This window comes from Neophocaena asiaeorientalis, unplaced genomic scaffold (genome assembly GCF_003031525.2).
Source record: "Neophocaena asiaeorientalis asiaeorientalis breed wild unplaced genomic scaffold, Neophocaena_asiaeorientalis_V1.1 scaffold65, whole genome shotgun sequence".
Lineage (NCBI taxonomy): Eukaryota > Metazoa > Chordata > Mammalia > Artiodactyla > Phocoenidae > Neophocaena > Neophocaena asiaeorientalis.
In genome coordinates, this window is record NW_020173215.1 from 354,530 (window position 1) to 381,231 (window position 26,702).

Consider the following 26,702-nt stretch of genomic DNA (forward strand, 5'->3'; position numbering starts at 1 on the left):
CCTCAGGGTGGCTTGAAGATGTGTGTCGTTTCCATCTCTGACAGAATTGTTTGGGAGCGCTGGGTGAATAGATAAGAGACTTTCCGGCCTCACTATTCTCACCCCTCCCGGGAAACTGATTACGATCCAAGACACATGTAGACTGAAGCTTTGATTGAAAGGACTTGGTTCCTTGCTCTCATGGTATTAAGTGGCTGGGGTGGGGTAGAGGTTTATGAGGGTGATCATAAAAGAGAAGCCAGGGAATGACCTGCTTTTAACCCAACTTCTGCGTCACGTGGACTCAGGGACAATTTCTACGTAGAATCTCAGCTTTCCTTGCCAATGTCAACTTGAGTAGTGTGGATCAGAAGCACAGATCCTCCCAAGAGTGTTAAATATAAATGTGAATATAACAATCATGTCAACTGGGCTTTAGAAACATTTCCTTTGAACTTACATTTGAATATATTTGCCCGATTGTGGGTATCATGTGTGCATGAACCCCTAAGCAGTATTCCACATGGTGGATGAGCACTCCCACAGAGATACTGACAAGGCTGAAGATGAAGACAAGGTCTGGAAGTAGTTTACTTGTGCTAAAAAAATGTATTCTGATACTTGTTCAGATAGTAAGGTGGACTGTATTCAGGACTGTTGCAATAGGTGTAGGGACGACTGCAGTGGGGTTTTGCAGCAAGGAGAGATTGGGCTTAACTCAGGATACAACAAAAAAAAGTAGGGATTTACAGCCAAAGAACAGGGTGGGAGGAGGGAGTCAGTGGATGAAAAATTATGATGAGAGTATGGTGATTCTTGCTAAACTGACCTAACGGGATTCTTGCTGAAGGCAGGCTGGGGTGATACAATATTATCTGAGGCGGATGGTAGGGGATGAGAGATTTGGCCAGATGTCCAGAGTCATCAGATTCCAGGGTGGGGGATTTAGGTTAAACTGACTTAGCAGGATTCTTGCTAAAACTGGGCTATGCAGGCCCTCCCAGGATGTACACTGAGATCCAAGCCTAGGCAGCTCAGACCAGCCTGACTACAGGTCAAGGAGAGAGTCTGTCACTTGCTGGGAGAGGACACCCGTATGCAACAATGAACACGGGAGAGGTCAGCGATGGTTCAGTCCTGAATTTGAGGATGGTTTAACATGTAACTGATAGAGACCATCACTGTGTGTTCATATTGATACACATTTTACATATCTGAGGAGAATGGGAAGAAAGGATGTTTAAACGGGATCAAGCTGACATGGAATGTGGGCCCAAATATCAAATTCAATGAAAAAAGCCAGTTGCAAAACTGTGTGTTTAGTATAATTCCATATTTTGTAAAACTGAATGGTAATAATAGTTTATACACAGGGAAGGAAAAAGTATTGTAAACAGAATTGTTAAAAATAGTTTTCATTGGGGAATAGAATTAGAGTGAAGGTTCAAGTTTCATGGTATAGGTTTGAGTAATTTTTTAGTTGTTGTAGTTTTCTTTTTATAACAAACAATACCTTAGCAGTTAGGAAAAAAAAATATTTTAATGGGGGAGGGGCTAAGGGGGCAACAGAGCCCTCATCTCTCCTTAGCACTGCCTAGGAAAGAGTTCAACAAAAGAAGTCATATCAACTAACTCACTGGCCCCAAAGGCGATACTCAATCCTGTAGTCAGCTGCTCTTTCCCCAGGCAGGACACAGAGTTCACCAGCTTTCAGCCTGCGACTCAGGCAGTGGCTGTGTGAGCTTCTTAAATGCCAGGTACATAGGAAAAATTTATATGGGAACAAAGGTGTAAGAGAGGGAATCAGGAGAATGTCAGTATCAAATACTCAATGTGCCCACAAAGTAAGTCCTTAGTAGAATGAGCACAAGTCCAGCAAACTTTAAAAGTAAATCTGTGCCAGTGGGTTCTATGGGAAGCCAGAGGATCTTTCCCAAAGGCAGGAAATGAGAATCACCCTTTCCATCACTGGCTTTATCTATAACCCTGGATTTGACACTGAGTTGTACCCCTTATTAGCTGTGTGATATCGGGGAAGTTACTCAACCTCTCTGACCCTTGGCTTCTTCATCAGTAAAATGTGGAATAATAGTATCTACCTCATAAGACTGTCGTGTGGATTATCACAATATACCTCAGCTTGGGGGCTGGCATATAAATGAAGGCCCAGCAAGTATCTGCAGTTAAAAAACCTATAACAAAAGAAAGTAAATATGTACAAAACAAAATCCCAAACAACCACAGATAACTCCATATGCTAAAACACAAAAGCATTAAATAAAGGTTTATTGGCATCATATTACAGACACATTTTATCTTATGCAAGCATTACAGCAAATTCTGTATAATGAGATATATAAACAAATAGAAAGAAAGGTTGTTGTGATATAGTATAAGACATCATTAAATGGAGAAATCCTACACAGTAAAAGGAACTTAGTGATCCTTTGTGAATTATTTCTCTTTTATCTCTAGCTCTTCATATTTATCCACGTCAAAGATAATTTGTTGATAAATGTCCAGGCCAACCTTTGAATATGTTTTAAATTTTCCACATTTTTATCAGTTGTCTCCTCATGTATTCTATTCTGTAAGTTCACTAATAAGCACTAGAGCTCACACCACACAAATGGAAATAGAAAGATGCATACATTTGGAGCCAGATGTATCCATTTTTTATTCAATTTGTGACCCTGAGCACATTATGTAATTTCTTTGTTCTTTGGAATCCTTGTCTGTTCAATGAGACTGCAATAATGTCTTCATCTCAGAGTTGTTATGGGGATTAAATAATTGTATCTCACATGCTGGCACTCAGTTGTTAGTTTCCCTGCTTTACCAAAAGGAATCTTAAGAGATCATCACCCTTCTTGTTTTACAAATGAGAAAAGCTCAAGACCACAGAAGTTAAAAAAACCACACATCCTGAGTCCCATTTCTACACTCTTTCCACTGCTGTCCTTTCTCTTATTAGCTTGTTTATCTTCAATAGAGAAGAGAAAACTCAGTGGAATCAAAAAGTATTGTTTTCCTTTTTTTAATATAGGTAAGCCACCAAGAGACTTTTAAAGGAGGAGTAAGTTTTATGAAAGGTAATAAGTAGTCTAAGAACCGTTTAAAATCCTCAGAGATATTAAAAACAGAAGTTCTGTTTTTCCAAGATTTCCATAGCAGAACGTAAGTATTCTGTATGCTTTGGCACCAAAAACTCCAGCACTGAGTATTTATCTGCACATTTGAACTCAGGCCTTAGGAATGCTTGCCCATCGAATCGGCAAAGGAATTGGAGTTCAGTATTCAGAGCAGTGAAGTTTGCTCAGCACACAGCTGTATTTGAAGCCCAGCTCTCTTACATTAGTCAACGGAACTTGCACAAAATGCAAGTAATTTAAATGTAAGTGCTGGGATCTTACCCTGCTTTCACATCTTTGTCATCTTTTTCCATACCTGAAGATCACCTGTGGATAAGCCAAGAGAACCTGTGATCATGTGCATGATGGAAAGAGTCAAAATTGGGCAACCTGTAATTTAGACCTTGGCCTCTTTATTTGAGGAAGCATGGCAAGCTTTATTTGGCAGGAAGGAGATATTCAATACTACCGTTAAAAATAGCTAAAAGAGGACTTCCCTGGTGGCGCAGTGGTTGAGAGTCCGCCTGCTGGTGCAGGGGGCACGGGTTCGTGCCCCGGTCCGGGAACATCCCACATGCCGCGGAGCGGCTGGGCCCGTGAGCCATGGCCGCTGAGCCTGCGCGTCCAGAGCCTGTGCTCCGCAACGGGAGAGGCCACAACAGTGGGAGGCCCGCAAGCTAAAAGAGTCTGTTATTTCCTTAAAAAACATGTTTTTAAAATGACATTTTACCATAGTAAAATTGGTTGAATTTTATTTGGTTATTTTAAAAATATATGTACCTTTATTTGTCTCTCTCAGTTCTTTCACTTGCCTCTTTGCTGGTCTCAAGTAAAGTTCTTACTACATCCAGAAGCACCAGGAAACTTTAAATGTCACTAAGGCTACTTGTGGCTGCTCTGATACTTGGAAACACAACCATTGGAAATGGGCCATATTTGTGACTACACCAGTTGCTCTTAGCAAATTGCTCACACAGCAAACTATATCTGTGGTTATAACTCTTAAATGGTTCAGCCACAATCCAGGCATTTTAACCATATGGATCCACAGAAGGGCACAAAATTGGCCAGTCAAATGCAGAGGCCTGTGTGACGTCTCTGTGGCTTTTGAGGGTAACAAACTGCTTCTAAAAACTGCTTGTTGATTTGGCATTGGGGACATTTTCCAACCTGCATGGTAAAAGTAGCAATATGTTAATTTTATTTAATAGGTCAGAGTTCATTTTATAGGAAGGGATGAGACTGAACAGTCAAACCTCTAACCCTGCTATGTATTAATGTACTTGGTTCTGTTTATTACAAATAATTTTTCTCAGAAGCAAAATCCTGTCAGAATTATAATTAAATATGGACATTTGGGAGTCTTGTCAAGTGTATCTCAAAACAACTGTTTATATGAGTCTGTGTTGGCTTATTTACACAATGTAGAAAGATTATGCCAAGGCCTAACTATAGACAAGAAATGGATATTTGCTCCTTTCCAAATTATGACAATTTGATTGGATATTAATATTGGCAAGTATTTACACAAGCAGAGAGAGACCTGAAACATTTTGAAATTGCTTCTTAAAGCTCACTTTCTGACAATAGCAGTGGACTCGAAAACAAAGCAACGCATTCACCGCTTCTCTTAGTTGTAAGATGGTTATTATTATTATTATTTTTTAACTGTTCTGTCTGGATCTCATCACCCATAACAAGAACCCATCTGCTGTAACTTCTTTGTTTTACACCTTAGTCTCAGTTCATAAAATTATTTCAAATTCTGGAGTCTTGGGACATGTCCACATCCTGGGAGCCTGCTTGACGTGTCCCTGCTTCAAAGTTTCTAGACTCTAAGTTTCTAACAAGTTTCCAGAAAACCTTACACTTTTCTGAAAATTCTCCCCTGTAGGGCAATGGGATGACAAGTTACATTCATTCTTCTCTCTGCTTTCTAAGCGGTCCTTCGCTCGGATACAGTGTCCCTCCCGGCACTACTCTCTTCCCCCTCTAACACTTGATGCTACATTATCTTCGTTAGAATCTGAATAATGACAATATAGCAACATAACCACCCCTAAGGCCTTGCACTCTTCCATCTTGGAACCAATTATTTTTCTGTGATGGCGATCAGTAGCCTTCTATATATTTTATACTTTGAAAGAATATTGTAAAATATCTTTGAAAGAGGTATAAGGGTGGATATGAAAAGCCATTCTAAGTAATTTCATCTCTAAACTTTGATTACTAAGTTTATTTCTCAAAGGTTGAGGGAGGGGAATGCAAAGAAACAGAAATGAAGGAAATCTTACCCAGATACATGATCAACCATTCCTAGCAAATAGCAGGATGCAATTTTAATAGAGTGGATGGTGATCTATTAAATTTTCCGGTGTCAGGTTGTGTGTAGAAGAGAATCCAAAACCTTAATAAAATTAAGCTGTATTAGATCTCTCACTTCCCTTGATCTCTCAGACCACTTTGAGAAAGAAATTAGATAAAACTATACTTTGCTCCATGCTCCTTTTCCTCTCTCTGTTCTCCTCTCTCCCATTTCCCACCTTCACAACAACAACAAAGACCCAAATCCCAAGCTACTGCATATTTTTCTGACCAAAACTCTCTGGGAAAAACACAATGATGAGTGTGCCCTGATGTCTCCCAGGTCCTGCGGACAACTTCAAACAGAGTACAGCTGAAATCGGGCTGCAGTCACTTTGCTTGGTCCTGGGGGAAGGACCCAAAGGCAAGTTCCCAGCTGACTTTATCTCTATTGCACCATATCTAAGTGGGGAAGGAAGTGGCTGGATATGCTCCAAATGACCTTGTTCTTCAAGTTAGATGCTGGTGTTTGTGTTGAAGCCAGCCAGTGAAGAGAGACAAAGGTGCACAGTCTGGGTGAGCGGCTGCATGTCTTCTGGAGTGAAGAAGTGTTTAAAATGAACTCCTGGAGTGAACATTAAACTGGGAGTACAGGAATCTGGGTTCTAGTCTTAGCTAAGCCTCAATTTCCTCATCTATAAATTGAGATAGTTGAACTAGATGATCTCTAAGAGGCATTAGTAATGTGTTGGAAGAGATTCCTGTTGGTTTCAGGTCCAACAAATTCCTTGAATTGTATTCAAAACGTGTGTGTGTGTGTGTGTGTGTGTGCGTGTGTGTGAGTGTGTGCGTGTGTGTTTTCAATGGTGTCTGGATCTCCCAAACTATTAAAAACCATTAAAACTGATTTCAAACTCTAAAGTTCATCTAAGTGATTTTTTATTTGAAGTTGCTTCATTTGGCTTTTCAGGATACAAAGATCACAACTTTTCCAAGTGTATTTGGAGTAACTAAAATAATCAATGCATATATCCTTTCCAGCACTAATCCTCTGGTGCATGTTTAAAAAATTAATCTAGACATTGATTATAACTTAACCAAGAAAATCATCTGCTATAAACTTATATAGATTCTGAATAGTTTCAGATTAAAATAATCGACTAATGAACTTAACAGCCTCAGTTTGTGTGTACATGCAAACCTAGATTAGAATACCGTCTGTCTCTAAAAATAATCATAACTTTTTTTTTCTTACAAGTTTGAAGTTGTCAGTTATGGGTTACACACACAGTCTTAACGAAATTTGAAATGGTCTTTAAGAATGAGTTGCTTTGAAGTCATAAATAAGACAAAAATTTTATTTCCTTTTGGAAAATAATCCATAAGTGACTTCCTTTCCCTAAGAATTGGTGATTTATATTCTAGTAAGGATTTTGGAGTCCAAGCAATTCTATTACTTATTTGTTTCGACTATGAGAACTTTCTTTTTATTTCTCTGGTATTCAATTTCCTTTTGCACCTGAAAAATAAAGATAGTGAACTCAAATAAAATGTCCTCAGAGATTCCTCCCTCCTCAATGATACTATGTCTATACTTGGTATTCTAAATGCCCTGTTCTCAATACAGCTATCCCGGAGCTTAATGGAGAAAAGGTGGTGCTTTCATATTAGCTTTCTAGTTCTTTTGTTAATTAAGAACAACTTTTTCTTTCTTGTCCTCAGTTCACCTGAATGCTCCTAAAATCTAAACACATTAGTAAATAAGAGAGCTTTGTTTTTAATAGGTTTCTCTCTTCCTTTATGAGTGATAGAAGTTTTACAATGTGTGTTTAATTTTCCCATAATTTTTAAAAGGCAAATTTCACTGGGGCCATGAAAGAATTCTCTGGTATATCCAGACTACATAGAAACCGCCATCCCAGTTGGCTAAAAAATAAAAGCTTGGTTAAATTGATTTGGCCTGGCTCCCAGCGTTTCCCAGGCATTTAGCAATATCTGAGAGTTAAGTCCGTCACCTTCAGAAGCTGCAATAACTCTTTGATTCACTGTAGTCCCATCTAGCACATTGCTCTGTAATAATATATTTGTGAATAATATGAGAAAGTTGATTCTCCTTCCAAAGGCACCGTATTTATAACTTAGGATAAGAAGGTCTCTGGGATATTGTCAGTTTTAAAGTTCTCCTTCCAAGTTGGCTGGTTATGTGGCCACTGGGGACATGCTCTTTCTTCCTTTTAAAAAATTGTTTCAGGTGTCACAATGCTTCATACAGATATGATAAATTTTGTTTTGATATCTTAACACTGATGAATTGGATGACACATTTTTAGAGGGGATATTTTCTCCTATGGTGGTCCTTTCATAAGGACCACCACTTACACTCCCCAAGCCATAGTGACTTTATACTCCATAAGAATGCTACTCGGGCTTCCCTGGTGGCGCAGTGGTTGAGAGTCCTCCTGCCGATGCAGGGGACACGGGTTCGTGCCCCGGTCCGGGAAGATCCCACATGCTGTGGAGCGGCTAGGCCCGTGAGTCATGGCCACTGAGCCTGTGCGTCCGGAGCCTGTGCTCTGCAACGGGAGAGGCCACAACAGTGAGAGGCCCACATACCGCAAAAAAAAAGAATGCTACTCATGTATGCCCACCATATGAAAGGTGGTGCCAGCACATAGGGGAAATGTAGTGGTTAAGGAATTACACCTGCCCCACTTGTAGTTACAGAAACACTTTCTAATTTAGAATCATAGAATTCTACAAAAGACAATGTGTCATGATAGAAGGTATCCTATAATATCATCTTATCCAAATCTATTACCACTTAATTTTATAACTGGGAAAGAGGAACAAGGGGAGGTAGCGGATTTTCCTAAAGCCACATAGCCTAGTTGACTGTAAATCCCAGACTCTTCTAAATCCTCCAGTGTTTTCATGACACATCATGTATAGAACCTGTGGAGAATGAAACTATCTAAAACTGCCCTCTGTAAAGAGTTTTTGATAAATGAAGGTTCCTATTATTATTTGCCTAAATTTTATCTTACACCTAAATTACTTTTTGAAGATTCATGAAAAATCAAAGCTAAAAGTAACAGACTGTTAATGTTACAAAACAGCAGCTTCCATATTTTTCTCATTACTAATTAAAGTCCTAATTGGTGGTTGCTTAGTTGTTCCCACTAGAAATCAAAACAATTATTTTGCTAATATTCAAGCAGCTGGAAAATATCTGGCATATCCCAATTTTGTACTTAAGATAGATGGTTATTTTTAAAAGAGAGGTAATATATTTTAGGTTGTTAAGGACGATTTGTTGAATACTTATCGAGCTACAGTATTTTGAGGCTTGTCTTATTCCAAGTCCATTGGTGCGCTCTCAATTCTCACAACAGCTAGCTCCTATTCAATGTCAAAATACAAATTTCAATAACTGTCTCTAATGCCACAGTAACTTTAGAGAGATGCAGCATGCCTTTTAACTATTAAAAAAGGGTCAAACCTGGTGCAAAATTACATAAAGGCGCAGTTTGGGGGACAGAATAGAAATTGAATACACCAAGGTAGCTGCTTGGGAAAATGAACAGTATATAATCTAATATCTTTAATTTTATATACATGAATATAATGTATGTCAACTTTGTACATGAGATACATACAGTATTTAAACATTTTACTCAACAGATAAGAATTTACAATAGGGCTTCCCTAGTGGCGCAGTGGTTGAGAGTCCACCTGACAATGCAGGGGACATGCGTTCGTGCCCCGGTCCGGGAAGATCCCACATGCCGTGGAGCATAGAACTGACTAAAGGGCTGTCCACTTAATATACTTAGATTAGATCCGTACTTTAACAGGAAAAGAATTTAATAGTTTACAATCATAGAAACACTGACATTTAAAACAAGACTTTATAAAATAATTTATATATATTCTAGCATCTATTGAGAGGAATAATTTGCATTTGTGGATGTGTGCAATGAATGGCATATTCAAAATTTTTAGGTGATAAAATAATTTAGAAGCAGTTCATGCAGTGGCCAAAGCAAGGGATAGCAGTTCCTTCAAGATGTCCTTTCTCTTTGACATCAGTGGATATCAGATACACACTAGGTACCACTGGGGCACACTAGACCAAGTCTCCTCCGACAATTACTTATATAAACATCAATATACACCAGTTGATATCCCTTCTTCCATAGTACAAGTACAGGTCACAACTTCTCTCAGCTGTGGGAGTAGTCAGTTTATACTTAAAGTGATTTAATGTCTCTCCTGGAGTTCTAAGTGATATATCTCTATACAAGGTAACTAACAGAACTTCCTGGTTTTTACAACTTTACTCTGATACTTCACAGAGTGGCCCCCGTGTCCTGTGACATAAACATCCAGCAGGTAAGATTTTCCAGGCTGAAGACCTTTGATTGTTTCTGTGGTCACTGCTTTGTGCAGGTTTTGACTGTGGAAATATTTACAGAGGACCTTCTCTGATTTCTTCCTTGTATCTGGTCCAAGGCATTGGTTTTGCTCTCTTTTCTTCTGGTCTTCACTGTAATTATCATCCACTTCCTTTTTGTAGATGCAAAACTTGTTCCTTTCCTGGGTGCCTAGCCAAGCCACGGTGGCTGAAGAACAGGTACGCAGCTTGTCGAAGGCTTTGATGCGCGTGTCTTCAGGAAGAGAGGGAAATGACTGCTTACTGGGCCTGGTGGTAGCTAGTATTTTCAACATAGATGCTCCCTTCTTGTTTCCTTTCAGTCGAATGAGATATTTGGCTTTAGGTTTTCCTCTCAGCTGAAACTGTCGAATGCCTTCCACGTTCTGAGACAGAAGAAGTTTCCCATCTCTTCTCACTTGGATTTGGACAGCGTCCAGACAAGAGTGAATAAATAAGGTGACTTTTTGGTGAGACGAGACTGGAGCAAACCGTAGAAACTTTGCCCCCTTCCTTTTAACGAACACATCCGTAACTTTCCCATCTTTCAGCTCAACTGTCTTCTGTTTCGCTTCTTCCTTGGTCCTGGCAAAGGTGCCCACGTAAGCAGTGCTCATGTTGCTGTTGCTGTTGGCCACGAAGACGTCAAAGTAGTACTGCGTATCGGGTTTCAGATCCGAGACGGTGAAGATGTTCTTGTTTCCTATGCAGATTTTCTGAATGTCAACCTTGGGCCTCGAGTAGGTATGCCTCCCCAGTTTTGGAGACGGCTTTGTCAGGAAGCTGTGCTCTTTACCTGAATTATCCGAAGCAAATCCGAAGTGGGCAAAGTCAAAAGGGCTGAAGTCCAGACCGGGCTTTGGTGCCATCATGAAAGCGTCGTCTGCACTCAACTTCGCTTCCACTGCGCAGAGACTTTTGAAATTGTGCTCTTTGTTGATGACCACACAATACTGAATGGGTTGTTTCAGCAAAGAGGCCGTGGGGCTCGGTTTCCAAGCCAAAGTGACCGTGGTGCATCCCAGGGAGGTAACGTCGACTCTTGGGTCATAAGGTAATTCAGGGTAGGGCTGGTCAGACTCTGGAGTTGTGGTGGCATATACTTTGAAATGTGTGTCTTTCTCTGTTGAAAGAAGCTCCAACTGATATAAACCAGATGGAGAACTAGAAGATACGAAATATTCCACGTCGTTGCCTTTGTAGGAGAATAACTCTGCGTCTTCCTCATTAATGATCTGCTGCTTCTGCTGAGCCAGAGGCTCTGGATCACCTAAAAGACACAAGAGAAGCACAGCCTACACGTCAGGGCATGTGCTGTGGCTTGCCAACCTTAAATTGTGTTCTTAAGACAATTTAATTTAGTTTTTCTCCCTTATAAAAAGAATACATGTTCCCAGTAGAAAACTGGGAGATAGAGAACAAGATAAAAAAAAAATCATCCATTAATACAAATCCATATAGCCCTTTATTAACAGTTTGGTCTATTTCTATCAGTCTTCCTTCTACACATGTTTCTGCAGTTGTTATTATTTTCTCTTATTTTTCTCTGCAACTTTATAACATTTATTATCATGCATATATGTACCTAGAGAAACCTTCATTTTTCTCACTTAATATTATATCATAAAAATGAAACTGTTGGTTAATTTTTGACCATTATAATAATGCTGTTATATATGTAAGGCTTTTCTGATTTTACGTTATTTCTTCAGGATAGATTCCAGCTGGTAGAAATTTTAGGTCAAAGATTGCAAACCTCTTAGAGACTAATCCCTACTGTCAATCTGTTTTTTACCAGAAGGGTTCTGTCAGTTTGCACTTGGATGGCTAGCCATTTCACTGATTTCACTTTTGTTAGTAGGACTGGACAATCTCATTAAAATATAGACTATAAAGCACCAGTAAGAGGACCTAATTTTCAATGTGTAGAACACGTGCTCAGGAGGAATATAGGGAAAGTACTGAAACTAAAATAATGTTTTCCAATTAATAGTAACTATTTTTTGTTACTATTAACATCAGATGTCACACAGATATCGGTGTTAGAAGACCCAGAGAAGGACTGTGTAGCCAGAGTGGGAATGGATCTTTTCCAGCTGATCACTGCAGGTTGAGAGTGAGGTATGTAGAACTTGATACTCCTAAACCACGCAATTAACACAATCGTCACGTGACTACCCCTTCTATCTCAGTCTCCTCACTGCCCATATGCCCTTTCAATATTTTCCTAATTGCAGTGTTCCCACATCACTGTAAGTATCTAGCTTGCTAACATCCTGTCATGGCACCCATCTCAAGCCTTCACTTCAAGCTAGGATGCCTTTGCCCCTTAAAGGGAGGCAGCGTCAACCCAGCGCCTCATACAGACTCTACTCACTTCTTTGTATCTGTCATTTGCTTTCCACCATCTGCATCTTCTTCAAATGCCTGACCTATTCCTCCTGACTTTCTTCTCATCCTGGACTTTCCGTGGTGCTCAATGCTCTTTTGTTCTCTCTTTGTGGCTACCCTTTACTCCCCAGAGATCAGAGGCTCTTATCCTTGGGTGCATATTAGATTCACACGGAGGGGAACTTTTACCATCCCAATGTCCAGACTCCACCCCAGGGCAATTAAATCACAACCTCGGAGGTAGGATGAAGGCGTCAGTAGCATATACAGCCCCCAGTGGTGAGTCCAGTGGTTAGGCAAGACTGCAAACCACAGCCAGGGAAGCCGATGCTCACCCCTTGCCTTTCCTCACTCCTTCAGCCCACACACCTGTCTCTCTCAACCTCTTATTTCACCAAATCACCGCCATCTGATGTCATCCTCCGTTTCCCTCATCTCCAACCCCAAATCTCCAGCTTCCCCCGTGCATCCATGCTGGTTTTTCTTACTAAGAGGAGGCTGTCTGTCTCATAAGCCTTTCAGCTATCCATCCAGAGGTCTGGGGCCAGGTCTGCCGCGCCGCTTACCTGAGCCTTCCCCGCTCGCCTCCTCTGGCAGCTCCTGGAGGCTCAGCGTCCACGCTAAGGGCGCATCGCAGGGAGTCACTGTGACTGACAATGGCGTGTTGTCTTCTTCAACCACAAAGAAATACCTGGGTGAAAGTGGACCACTTCAGACCGAGGTAATTCATCCTAACACTTACAACCAAGATTAGTGGGAAAAAATCGCTTGGTTTAATTTGTATTCACTTAACAGAAAATCAAACTGGCTATCTGACATAAATCATGATATTTTCAGCTGTAACCGTGGAAGTCCAACAGCCCAAGGTTCTGCGACCAGATTTACCATCGACACAGTCTGAAATAATTGAAAGACATTGAACCAAAATGTGGAGTTTGGGTGTTATTCGAGTTAAGAATCAAAACTTACCAGTTTGGGGGTGTTATTTAACACCAGTGCAAAGTAAGTCACAACCAAGAGGAATTTCCAGGTATGTTGCCCTACAGGTAACTGCATTTTCCATAAATTTGGCGATAAATTTATAAGTTACCCCAAGGGCACTCTAAAGCACCAACCATTCCAAGAGATCATTTTCGCAGCAATGTCCTTCTAAAATGCATGTTGGTCTCTGGCAAAATAACACTGTATTCAGGCTTTTACAACCTTGACTTTTTTGTTCACAGTTTTACTATTCCGTATCCTTTTGGAGAGAGGTATCTAATGACCATTTGAGAAATATTTTTAAAAGGTAAAGATAACTGTGTCAGTCAGTGGAAAGACACATTTCTCTGTCACCAAGATTTTCTGTTGAATTAAAAACCTAGTGATTTGAAAACATTTTAAAAGAACAAAACATTCTCCTCTATGCTTTCCCCTTAGATTTTTTAAATGATGTCTCAAAAGAACTTTTAAGTAGAATAAAAATATTGCCTATGTATAACAATGCTATATATTCTTACTCTGAATAATTTAGATGATTCCATTTATCTTTCAAAGCCCATAATCTTGCAAGGGAGGAAACAGTGGTTTCCTCACTGGTTTCACGGCAAAAAATAAGCAAGTTTCACCTCCTAGAGATTGCACCTCCTGGGTACCTCTTTGCCTCTCGATTCTCTCTATATCTACCCCAACACCCTCTCCAAACTGACCACCGTGGCCAGCTGCTCCATCTGTCTCCTCTGCAGCTCTTCTCACCTCCCGGACCTCTAACCCATGGGGTGAACCAAGGGCCTGTGCTAGGACACTCTTTTCTACCCGTGCTCTTTCCCTGTGTGATCTCACCCAGGCTCACAGCTTTAAGCTCTTCTATTTTAATGATTCTCAAATGTAAATTGTCAGCCTGAACTCTTAGCTAAATTTTAGAGACAACTATCTTCTCACCATCTTCCTTTAGAGGTTACTGAAAGTTTCAAACTTAAGATGTCTAATCCAAACTTCTCATTCTCTCGCCAAACCAACTTCCCCTGCAGTCTGTCTCTACTCAGTAAATGACAGCCCTAACCTTCCAGTTGCTCAGGACAAACGTTTTAGAGGCATTCTTGACTTTTCCTTACTCTTCCACTCCACATACACTGAATCAGCATTCATTTTTTTTTTTTTTTTTGTTTTATTTTTTTTTTTGGCTTCATCTTTAAAATATACCCAGAGTCCAACCCTTTGTTCCACTTTCCCTGTTACCACCAGATCAAGCCACCATTTTTTCTTGTCTGAGCATTGCAATAGCCTTCTGACTGGCCTTGTTTCCACTTTGACCCCCTTAGTTTATTTACCTCCTTCCAGGAGGAGATATCCATGTACACCTAAGTCTGAACACACTCGCTGCAAACCCTCCAGGAGCTTCTTGTCTCATTCAGAACTTGCAATGATTTGCGTCCCCAACCAAAGCTCTAAACTCGTCTCCTCTATTCTCTCCCTTCTTTACTCAGCCCCTTGCTCTCTGTGGAGTGATTATGGCACACTCTTGCCTCAGGGCCTCTGAACTTGCGGTTTCTCCATCTGAGATGCTCGTCCTCCAGCTGTTGACCTTACGTGCTCAGTCACTGCACCAACTCTCTTCTCTAGAGTCGGTCACCATCTCGCCATAGACCGACTCTGGCCCCTTACGTAAGACATCACCTTCCTACCCGTGAAGCCTTTCTACTCCTCTTCATTTTTCTTCAAAGCACTTATCACTACCTGATGTATTATATATACCTTTGCTTGTTTTTTTATTTTTCCACCTCCCCCAACTAGAATGAAAGCTACAAGAGGGCAGGGCATTTAGTTCATTGATGAAGACTTAGAGACTAAAATAATTATTAATAAATATTTGTTGGATTAATGAATAAGTTTAGCATTTCACTTTTGGGGAAAAAAGTCCTTAATTGTTCAGAGAGTCTACAACTTTCCCAGCAGTGGGGCCTCCGCCTACCTCACTGTCATATCATCATCCCTTTTGCTTTCCGTGCTCGAACCACGTAGGGCTTCTTTGAGCCATTGGGATGTTGTTTGCTCTGCCTGAAATACACCCCTTAGTCCTTATTAATATTTGTAAATAAATAACTTTTTAATTGACATATATTTGATGTGTATGCCCTTACTAATATTTAAATGTCACTTCTTCAGGGATGCCTTCTCTAACTGTTCTGGCTCAGGTTCTCTCACATACTCCGAGTGTCCTATACTTTTCACTTTGGGAACCTGTTGCAATTTGTTACTATATATGTATATTATTATTCGATTAACGTCATTTTCCCAACAAAGGCCCACTTAGGGTTCATTTTCCATGTCATTTTATTCTCAGCATTTAGCACAGATTTCTGCGGGTAGAAGGTACTTGATAAACTCCTCTTAATGAATGCATTACTAAATGAATAAACAGAACCCAAGAATCATAACACCTACCTTATTCTAGCCTTAGGATACCTACACTTAGTCTGTTTCTACCTGAAGATACGGAATCTGAGTGGAAATATATGTGCTTTCCCCCCTTCATTATTCCAAGATGAATTAGGAGCTGGAGGGTGGAAATAGGGCTGTGGAAGGACAAATAAAGTGAAGACCCTATAAAAGCAAAAAAAGCTTGTTCGGAATATAGTAAACTTAGGCAATCATCCAAACAAAATAACTAGACGGTTGCACTCTTTACTGGATGGAAATTTTATGGACTTAAGCATCCCTAAAGACAGGTGTCAGATGGTTTAATTTTCAAATTCAGTCAACTTTTGGAGAGTAGAATTTTGTTCCTTTGGCCAGGTTGCATAGGTGATATTAACCACATAAACATGACTGAACCTATGAACATTACAAAGAATTAGGTAAGACAAAATAATTTATTTAGCATCGTGTAATTTTAAAAGTATTCAAAACTTTTTAGTTTTGTTTGTTTTTGGTTTTTCTGTGGGTAGCAGAGCTAACCAGTGCTGAAATCAATGTGCACGTTCACCTATTATCTTCTGTTCTCATTTCAATCAAGAAAGTAGTTTATTTCCAAAAGTATGCAACTGTGTCTTAGTAACTTTAATACAGGCCATAAGCAACCAATAACAGAGAAAACAATGCTTGCATTCCACAGGGTAATCATTATACATATAAAACATCAGAGAGTCCCTCTAAGTCAACATTTTCATATGGAAGCTCTTATGATTAGGGATAAAAGACAATCTGAATAAACTTTAACAATTTGACAAACATTTATTGTCTACCATGCACAGTGCACTCGTGGAAGGCAGCTGCAATCAGAGATGATAGGGCACGATCTATGAGCACCAGGTATTTACTGGCTAGTGAGGGAGACAGAAATGTGAAAAATGTGCTCCATATTATAAGGCCAGAGTTGAGGCATAAACACTCCGTGAACCATTTAGACTTTGGAATTTATGTATAAACATAAGAATAATTAATGAATTTGTTTTCTTTTGCTATTCTCTGCTTCCAAACTTTATCTGGAATTTCATCTTTAGTTGTAACATCAACAATGTCTATGTGGGTTCTCCCATCACATATTTTACCCCTAGAAATGACTGTGGCCACAACTCTGTAACTATTGTTAACATTGCATCCAAATGTAGATATCAAAGTCTCCAATCATGATTTGTGGGGGGGAAAAAAAACCCAAAAGAATGAACAAATGAAAGAAATAAAAACAGAAGGAGGAAAGGAGCATGTGTTGTTTTGAAATGTCTTATAATAAAAACATGTTGCTTCAAAGAAAAAAAAATGTAATTTTAAGACAGCGCTTAGAACCAAAACTTCTTTAATTTTTAAGAGACTGGAAGATCAAAGGTAAACCATTTATTTGATTAAGTGAAATGATTACATAATGAGGAATGCTGTATTTTAAAGAACACTGCAAAGCAGTGTACAAGTACATTTGGGAAATCAAAGTAATTTTTTAAAGAAAAATTTGGATTCACTCAAAAGTTTCAAGAGACAAAAGAACATGACAAGCAAAATGGTTCGGCATGAATTCAGCTGATATTTAAGACTAATTTGAATCATTAAAACTGCCTCCTCTACCCTTCCTTGTTTTCACAGACAAAGTCTCTGTAAATACTAAGACATCAAGTTCCTTTAGTGTAATCATCCTTGCATTTTGTGCCTTCACTCTTAGGAATGTCACTGAAAGAGTCATAATTCTTTTATATATTACTGACAAATCAGTTCCTAATCTATTACATCCATTCAAACAAATAATTTCTTTCAGATGGTGTTGAAATGATACCCAAACAATAGGTCACACCAGTCAAAATATGAAAACTGATTATCTACTCTCACACCGGATGGTAACGTGTCTCTGCCATTCAGTGGAAGAGGAGCACCACGTTCCATTCTTATTGTCAATTAAAACTGAAGTGACGGGGCTTCCCTGGTGGCGCAGTGGTTGAGAGTCTGCCTGCCGATGCAGGGGACGCAGGTTCGTGCCCCGGTCTGGGAGGATCCCACATGCCACGGAGCGGCTGGGCCCGTGAGCCATGGCCGCTGAGCCTGCGCGTCCGGAGCCTGTGCTCCGCAACGGGAGAGGCCACAACAGTGAGAGGCCCGCGTACCAAGAAATTAAAAAAAAAAAACAACTGAAGTGACAAGAGAAAGACGACAATAATTTGATACACCTCAATCTTTGGAAAATGGAGTATTGATGACATGACATAGTTTTATCCTTTGGAATGCCAAGGTGCCCTAGGTTAAAAGGAGAAACTGTTTTTGAAATATGATAAAGAGGAGTTTGGGTACTGCAAAGTAAGTAACTTTAAATATAATTCATTTCTATGATTGATTGATTGATTTCTATATGTTGATATATGTAAGTTTTAAAGGTCAAAATATTTAGAAGCATTATGTGAGTTCAATATGTTGATGTTGGAGTGAAGATAAGTGAGAGGCCAGTTTTTATCTCTGTTTGGTTTGATGCTTTCAGAACCAATCATTGATCAAAGAAATACTATCCTTACAAGCCAACACAAACCCTTGAAGAATCATATGTGTTCAATTAATTGCATTAATCCTGTAGAGTCATTCTTAGAAATTTCCTACCATCCTGAAGAAAAGAAAATGACCATTCCAAAACGTTAGACATGCAAGGACTTCTCTCTCCACCCAAAAGATCACAATCAGCGAGAATCAAAGAGATGTCTAATGGCTGGACGTTGCACTGCAGTTTTATTTTCTTACTTAGAGAAAAATAGGCAATGCTATCCAGAGGTTGATTGCAAATTACCTAAACTAAGTCTAAAAGGTCACTTTCTTTTTCAGAGACACCCGTTCTGAGCTTATTGATAAAGGAAGTCCTGCAGGGAGAATACCTTTTAGGTGTGTCTCTAAAGAGATAACTGCTAATTTCAGCTCCATCTGGAATTACTGACGAATCATGAAAAAATGCCTTGTCCCGAATTTGCATCTGAAAGAGTTCCTCATCTCGAGTGGGTAACTTCTGGGTCCTGGAGCTGAGTGGTAACAGCAGCCACAGCATACACCAGTGGAGAGGCACCATCCTGGGGCAACAAAAAAGAATTGCTTACATTAATTTTACAGGCAAAACACTTGGGCAAGTTGCGAACTCTCTGAAGGGTTCACACTATTTGGTTTTGACAGAAAGAGCTGTATTATGTATTTTGGATACATGCACATGAGCTTTAAGGCGACTTTCCAGTTCTTTTTTTTTCAAAGTTATTTCAACAAGTTGATAATGAATTCACCAGAATTTCAGATATTAAAAAGATTTTGAAACAAAAGGACTCTTGGTGCATTAACTTCCTTGGGTATTCAGAGAGAAAAGTTCCCCCTTCATTATGGCAGAAGCCAATATGGTCATTGTAGACATCTCCATACAAATGCCTCAAAGCTTAAACCATAACATAAGTCACAGAGACCCACTGAGAGCCTGAAAATTACCACTACACAGTTACTTTTCTTCTTCCTTAAAATTTGATTAAGGATCATATATAGAATTATTCTGCAAATCAGATTTTCATAAATCAGAGATTTTAAGAGATTATAAAGCTTAACTTTCTTATAGGATAAGCAATTTGTCTAAAATCCCAAGGTGAGTTATTTGCCAGTGTCTAATATTACAGATTTACCAGACTCTTCAACACAACACTTATATATAAACTTTTACCATATTAAAAACTGGGCTTGGATTCCCACTTCAAATCAAGAAAGACCACTGGGGACTTCCCTGGTGGTCCGGTGGTTAAGACTCCACGCTTCCAATGCAGGGGGAGAGGGTTCCATCCCTGGTTGGGGAGCTAAAATCCCACATGCCCTGTGGCGCAGCCAAAAAAAAAAAAAAAAAAAACCATTGGAAAAAAAAAGACCATTGGAAAGTTCTATATTTAGGTCATTTGTCTTAACCTCCAGCAGAGTTATATATTTACCACTCCAGTTTTCATTGAGTTACACTTTGACATTTATCACTGACTTTCATAAAAAATCCTATAAGCAGGGCTTCCCTGGTGGCGCAGTGGTTGAGAGTCCGCCTGCCGATGCAGGGGACACGGGTTCGTACCCCGGTCCGGGAGGATCCCACATGTCGCGCAGCGGCTGGGCCCGTGAGCCATGGCCGCTGATCCTGCGCGTCCGGAGCCTGTGCTCCGCAACGGGAGAGGCCACAACAGTGAGAGGCCCGCGTACCGCAAAAAAATAAAAATAAAATTAAAAATCCTATAAGCAATCATGGATCATTCTCTAGGGCACCTTGCTTTAGCGATTGTTTCAAGGACACCATCTTCTACATGTTTCCCTTTCCCAACAGGAAGACGCGGGTAGGCGAGTTCTTTTCACCTCAAGTGCTAATGAAAGGCTTTGCTTCCTTTGAGGATTTGGTGCCTGTTTTCCTCACAGGAAAAACTAGGTAAGGAGTTGTTTTCCCTTATCTCTTTGACAACATACATCAGGGAATTCAAGCATTAGGGAAATATAGTGTTTTTACATTGAAGTACTTTAAATAGTGAGAAAGTCAAATGCAAATATTTGCGATAATTTGAAATGAAGAGAATGCCAGTTTTATTTCTAAATAGTCATTGCTATAGCTATGAGGTCACCTCTACTTAAACCATCACTTGACTTTAAGTTTTCTTTGAGTGCTACCAAAAATAGATTCATACAACTGAAAATATTTTTTTGAAGGGAATACGCTTTTCTTTTTTCTATGAGAGTTTGAGAAGTAATTTTTCCCAGTGAGCTTGCTCAGAAAGTTCCTTTTACTTACTTTTTCAAAATTTGCTTTCTGCCATGTGCTCTGCAATTTTCCATATAAATATCTGCAGTAATTAGGAGTTACTATGTGCAAAACACGGTGCGAAGTTGCATTTATATCCACAATAACCTTGTGAAGTAGGTGCTATTCTTATATAAGTATAAACCTCCTTTAACATAAGCGGAGAAAGGATATAAACCCAAGTGAATCTGACTGCAGAGCCCAAACATTTATTTCCCATCCTATTTCTCAATTGTATTGCCATTGAATGAGAGTTTGACTGAGAGCTAAGAAACTTGACTTTTTAGTTTCAGCTGCTAACTAGAAGTGTAATCTTAGGCAATTCACTTAAAATTCTGGACCTCAATTTTACGAAGGGTTTGGATGGATGATCTCTAAACTCTGAAAACAAATGATGATTCTGAGACTGAACACTGAAACCCTCTTCCCAAATAGCTAGCAGTTTAGGAATAAGAACAGGCCTCCCTGAGTTTCATTAAATAACCTGTCCCTCAGATATCCAGGTGATTGTCAAGGTGGAACCCAAGGAAAGCTGGGGATGTAAACGAGAGGTCATGGGAGTTACTAACAGCAGACAAAGGTTATATCTACAAAAGATGGCTGGGGGGATCAAAAATCAAAGCTCAGTGAACCTATTCAAAACAAATAGGGACATGGTTGAGTAGACTGAATGGGACCACCACTCACGACCCTCAGTCCCTCTCCTCTGATGCCCTTCATCCTGCAGCCAACAGAAACGGAAAATCTGAATAGAATTTGATATGCCGCCCCTATAAAGAAATATTTATTATTTCAGCATAATAAAACACATTCAGTTTACTTTGTAGTAGCATCTCTGAAAGTTTGCCTCCTGAGAGCAGTAGAGGCCAGATAATAAAATATGTCTCTTTAGAAAGGGTTAGAATTTGGCTTTCCATATTTATCAGGAACTTAGAGCAAACATGCCATAGCGGCACTTGAGCGTGAGATACTTGGGCGTATTTGCCCCAGAACCGCTCAAGGGCAGCGTTCTCTCACGAGCCCCATATTTGCCCTCAAAGCTGCCAACTGCACAGCACCACTGCACAGCTGAACAGGACAAGCTGCCCAATGCCCCTGGGTATTTGGGATATTTAGGTCAGCCCCAGAGTTAGAGAGCTAGCATGTTATGACTGGTGGGAATTTTCCCAGCATCCTCAGCTGCCTGTGGGAGGAACTTTCTCTTTATTAAATCAGCTAGTAAGAAGAGATGAATTTTGAGTTAATAAGAATATTAATAAATTTGCTGTGTATGTGCTGCATGTCAGGCACTCTTCTAAGTGCTTCACGTCTATTATCTCATGAATGCCAGCAACAAGCCTATGATGTAGGCCCTATTATTTATCTCATCTCATCTCAAAAATGATCAAACTGAGGCTTGGACACGTAAGAACACATAGTGAATACAATACGATATGAGAAATATAAACTATCAGGAGTGTGGTAAATATGATTATTATATATTCCCCCACGTCAGCTACTTAGCCATGTAATATTTAGTAAAGTGAACAACTTCAGATGATAGGATTATGCAGGGTAAGTGTTAAAAAGACAATTCTCCATGGGTTTCTGTGCTTGTTTGTGCATATGTGGGGAGCAGAAGAACTGACTGCCTTTGTTCCAGATTATCTTTTCAAGGATGTTTGTATAGTAAACAGCCTTGGAAGATGAAGCTTCTGGAGCAAAGAGCAGGCACGATTGTTACCCATTATAAAAAGCTGGGTTCCCTAAGCTCAGGGCTGCTCTCTTTTTTTTTTTTTTTTTTGCGGTATGCGGGCCTTTCACTGCTGTGCCCTCTCCCGCTGCGGTGCACAGGCTCCGGACGCTCAAGCTCAGCGGCCATGGCTCACGGGCCCAGCTGCTCCGCGGCATGTGGGATCCTCCCGGACCGGGGCACGAACCCGCATCCCCTGCATCAGCAGGCCGACGCTCAACCACTGCGCCACCAGGGAAGCCCCAGGGCTGCTCTCTTATAATAAACCCCACTATATGGGCTGATGCCATCTGGCCCTCTTTGAATCATCCTACAAGAACTGGGGGGTCAGGCAGTGGGAGAAAATGCTGCTGCTGTGGATCTGTAGCTTCTGCTATTGCTGCGTAATAAAGCCCTTTGTCGCTGACCCAGGAGTCTCATGCCATCCAGCATCCACGAAACTACGGCAGGCTAACTTGTTAGCTTGCAAGGAGGGTAAAATCTCATACTCTTCACAGTTATTGACACTAAGATTTTATTTGTTAAATTATTTTACTGGCTTATTGACTTCACTGGCTCAGGTAGACATTTTTATTTAGATAATCACCAATAGGGAATAAACTATCTTTTGCTTTCTTTAAAAAAAAAAATCATATATCCTCAGCTAAAATTCTATCAGGTCACACTTTCCGTTTCTGAAACAATTTTAGCTATTTAAATTGCCACATCAACTATGGGCAAAACAGGTACTTTTCAGAAAAGTGTTTAAAATGAGTACGATCCCTTTTCTTTTTATTGTATCTACGGGAGAAGATGGGTGTTAACTGAACTTATTGTGGTAACCATCTCACAATGTATGTAAATCAAACCATCAGGATGTATGCCTTAAACTTATACAGTGATGTATGTCAGTCATTTTTCAATAAAACTGGAAAAAATTAGTATGATTCCCCAAACACAGGACTTTATATTCTGTAGGATTATTGTTTTCAAAATGTTATCTAATAACATCCATGTATTGCTGGGAAAAACATACTCCGTTTTTAGGGAAGCCTAATAATTTGTTCAATTTGATCAGGTTACAGGCAGCATTTTTTTAACAAGATGTACTTAAGAGAAGCATTGAATATAGCTAATCAAAAAACTATTATGCAGACATATTGTGCATGTTTTCACAATTTATATTCACTTATTCAAATTTAAAGCTTTATGCAAGTATTGTTTAAAGGATAGAATTTTACAGATTTTTTTCCCTACCAAAAAAATGTTCTCTCTTAGACATTCAGCTTAAGAATTAGTCACTTTTAAATAAACAACTGAAAATACATTCTGCTTAAGAATAAGCCTTGGGCAATCCAGTCTATAAGAACAGACTTTTCTTCTAAGATTACAAAAGTGCCCTCTAATGGCATAACTTTTCCTCTCATTTCTTTTTGTTACTTCTAGGTATCTAGAGCTTATCTAGGTTTGAAGTTTAAAGTAAATAACGTTTCTTAGAATTTCTCATTCAGCATTATTACTTCTGTCATGGACATCTTGTGGATAATCTAGGAAATGTGTCTGCACAGCAAGAAATCTTGCTATCTTTCTACAGTCAAGGGTCTAGTTCCAATAGAAGTAGAAAGTTGCTAGGATGGTTCCAAATATTTTTATTTTACTAGGCAGATCAATCAACTCTGTTGCACAATGATTTTCAGCCCAAAAAAACTAGATGGTGTTATCCTATTACTGAGAAGATTGACTTTGACTGTTTCGATTGAAAAGTTCTGGTGAATCATGTTCATAGATGCTAATCTAAAACTCTGAGATTGTTCATATTGTCAGAGGCCGTCCCCATATTTGAACATTCCTTCCTATCCTACCAAAACTGAAGTGAGAAAACAAAAATGACCTAATGATTTGATATACCTCAAACTTTAATCTAGATTATTGGGAATCCAGATTATTGGAGATACGAGGTAGTTTTATCCTTTGGAATGCCAATGTGTCCTAGATTAAAAGGAGAAATTGTTTTGAAATATAATTGTCCACTGAGATTAACAATGTATTCTATACCTGGAAAGGTAGAGAGAGGTTTGGGCACTGAAAAGTAAATAACTTTAAATATTATTAAAGTTTATTAGTTTAACTAATAAACTAAACTATTATTAGTTTAGACTACACACACACACACACACACACACACACACACACACACAGAGATATCTAAATTAAAGCTATTTAGACACACTATATGAATCCAATTAGTTGATGTTAGAGTAAAGGTACATGAGCAATGGTTCTAAAAGAACCTTTTAAATATGCAATTTTATTTTTATATTTGCTGCCCCCTCTCTGGCGAGTGAGTGAACACTACAGCTCTAGAAGGGTGGAGGGGGGCTGCTTTTGAATGTTTGAGGGCTGTGATGACTGGAGCTGCTACTCCCATTTGCATCCTTCCCTGCTGGGCTCTCTGCTGCCCTACCCCACAGAGAGAACGCAGAGCGTGGACCGCAGTGGGTGAATTGAAGACCAGTTTTAAACAAAATGCCAATGTAGAGATATAAAGCATTTGTATTGTCCCAAAATGGGTAGGGAGTAGAGCAGCTAATGGGTAACAGAAAACACATAAATAATTCTAAGACTTTATTTTCAGCATTAACATGACCTTTTTTTAGAAAAAAAATTGTTTAATTTATTTTTATTTTTGGCTGCGTTGGGTCTTCGTTGCTACGCCGTGGGCTTTCTCTAGTTGCGGCGAGCGGGGGCTACTCCTCATTGTGGTGCACGGGCTTCTCATTGTGGTGGCTTCTCTTGTTGTGGAGCACGGGCTCTAGGTGCGTGGGCTTCAGTAGCTGTGGCACTTGGGCTCAGTAGTTGTGGCTCGCGGGCTTAGTTGCTCTGCAGCACGTGGGATCTTCCCAGACCAGGGCTCGAACCCGTGTCCCTTGCATTGGCAGGCGGATTCTTAACCACTGTGCCACTAGGGAAGCCCAAACTTTTTATTCTACATGGCTTTTAAACAGTCAAACTGACCTGGCACAACCTTTTCCCACAAACCTGTGGAAATGCTTGAGAATTGTAAAATGGTCAAATGGTAAGAAAGAAAAAAAATTAAAGGGGCTGGAATAATTTATCAGTGTACCAACTAACCACCCAGGATGACCTGTATCACCACAAAAAAACCACAATAGGCCTAAAAGCAAATAAGTCAGCAGCAGCTCTACTACCGTCATTTTGCAAAATTTATCTTCAGTTACATAGTCAACTTATCATCTTGGTTAATCCACTGATTCACTTAGTGAAAATAAAAATTTATTATTTGAGGGCTTCCCTGGTGGCGCAGCGGTTGAGAGTCCGCCTGCCGATGCAGGGGACACGGGTTCCTGCCCCGGTCCGGGAGGATCCCACATGCCGCGGAGCGGCTGGGCCCGTGAGCCATGGCCGCTGAGCCTGCGCGTCCGGAGCCAGTGCTCCACAACGGGAGAGGCCACAACAGTGAGAGGCCCGCGTATCACAAGAAAAAAAAAAATTTATTATTTGAAACTGTGTAAACAATGAGAGTAAGTAAATAAATCTGGTTAATTTTTTTTTACTTTGAAATGTGTATTAAATGAATTTAACCACAAATCCTAATTGAGAATCTTGTCTTAAGAGTAGGGAATATTTCAAACCATTAAAATGCTTGCCTTTAATATTTATAGACTGCTGTTTAGTTACATTATTTCACTAATCTAAGAAATTTGCAAGGCTGGTAAATAAAAAGTTCTTTAAGGTTTTCATGGAACTTCCAAGGCTCTGTGAATAGAAGATATCATATAAATTAAGGCATTGCAACCTTTCTCAGTTCTGTAGATTTCTTAGAACAGCAGCCAGCAGCTCTACCTACCTGTAATATGATCAAAGCAAATTCCTCCATCCCTTTACCACCAACCACCAAGATTCTGCAAATTCCTTGTAGAACATGTGAACGTATTTGTAAAAAATGTCATCGAGCTCCTATAGACATTACATGGTATAAAACTTAATAAGATCAGATTCATCAGGATAAACAGGCCACACATAGCATACCATTAAAAAGAAAATTCATAGTCATTAAGATGCACTTAAAAACTATCCAATGCGCCCAATCATGTGTAGGCCACAAACATGAAATAAACTTACAATGACCAAAAAGAAGGATGGAGCGTTCTGAATTTACTTGAGACAAATGCATCTGGAATAAATAAAATCTAATGTTTAATTACAGAGAGTGGAAAGTGCATGATTATAATTTAGTGAGGATAATTTCAAGGAATGGTCTGCCGCAGAGATTTCTGTTATTTTCTTTTCCTTTTTAAGTGCAAATATTTAGTCTTTTAACTTCTATTTTTAAACTCAAGGGCATTTGTTTTTGTTTGAATCATCCATGCCACATCTGATAATAAATCTGAAGCATCTGATCTAGCTGTAAAGAAAAAAAAAAAAAATGTAGCCTTGGTCGGGGGGATGGCCCGCGTGCCTGCCAGGACGCATGATCTGTGAGCAAGGAGAGGTGGC

General features: G+C 39.6%; 1 protein-coding gene across 1 annotated transcript in view; it reads right to left on the reverse strand.

The window, feature by feature from the left end:
* Positions 1-9,265: 9,265 nt before the first annotated feature.
* Positions 9,266-26,702, reverse strand: part of NDNF (neuron derived neurotrophic factor) — a 38,049-nt gene continuing 20,612 nt past the window's right edge. The window contains exons 2-4 of the mRNA XM_024745117.1: positions 18,558-18,746; positions 12,804-12,928; positions 9,266-11,116 (exon numbers count right to left, since the gene is read on the reverse strand). Of these exons, the coding sequence (XP_024600885.1) occupies positions 9,723-11,116; positions 12,804-12,928; positions 18,558-18,745 (1,707 nt within the window). The 5' untranslated portion in view covers position 18,746 and the 3' untranslated portion in view covers positions 9,266-9,722. The remainder of the gene's footprint in view (positions 11,117-12,803; positions 12,929-18,557; positions 18,747-26,702) is intronic.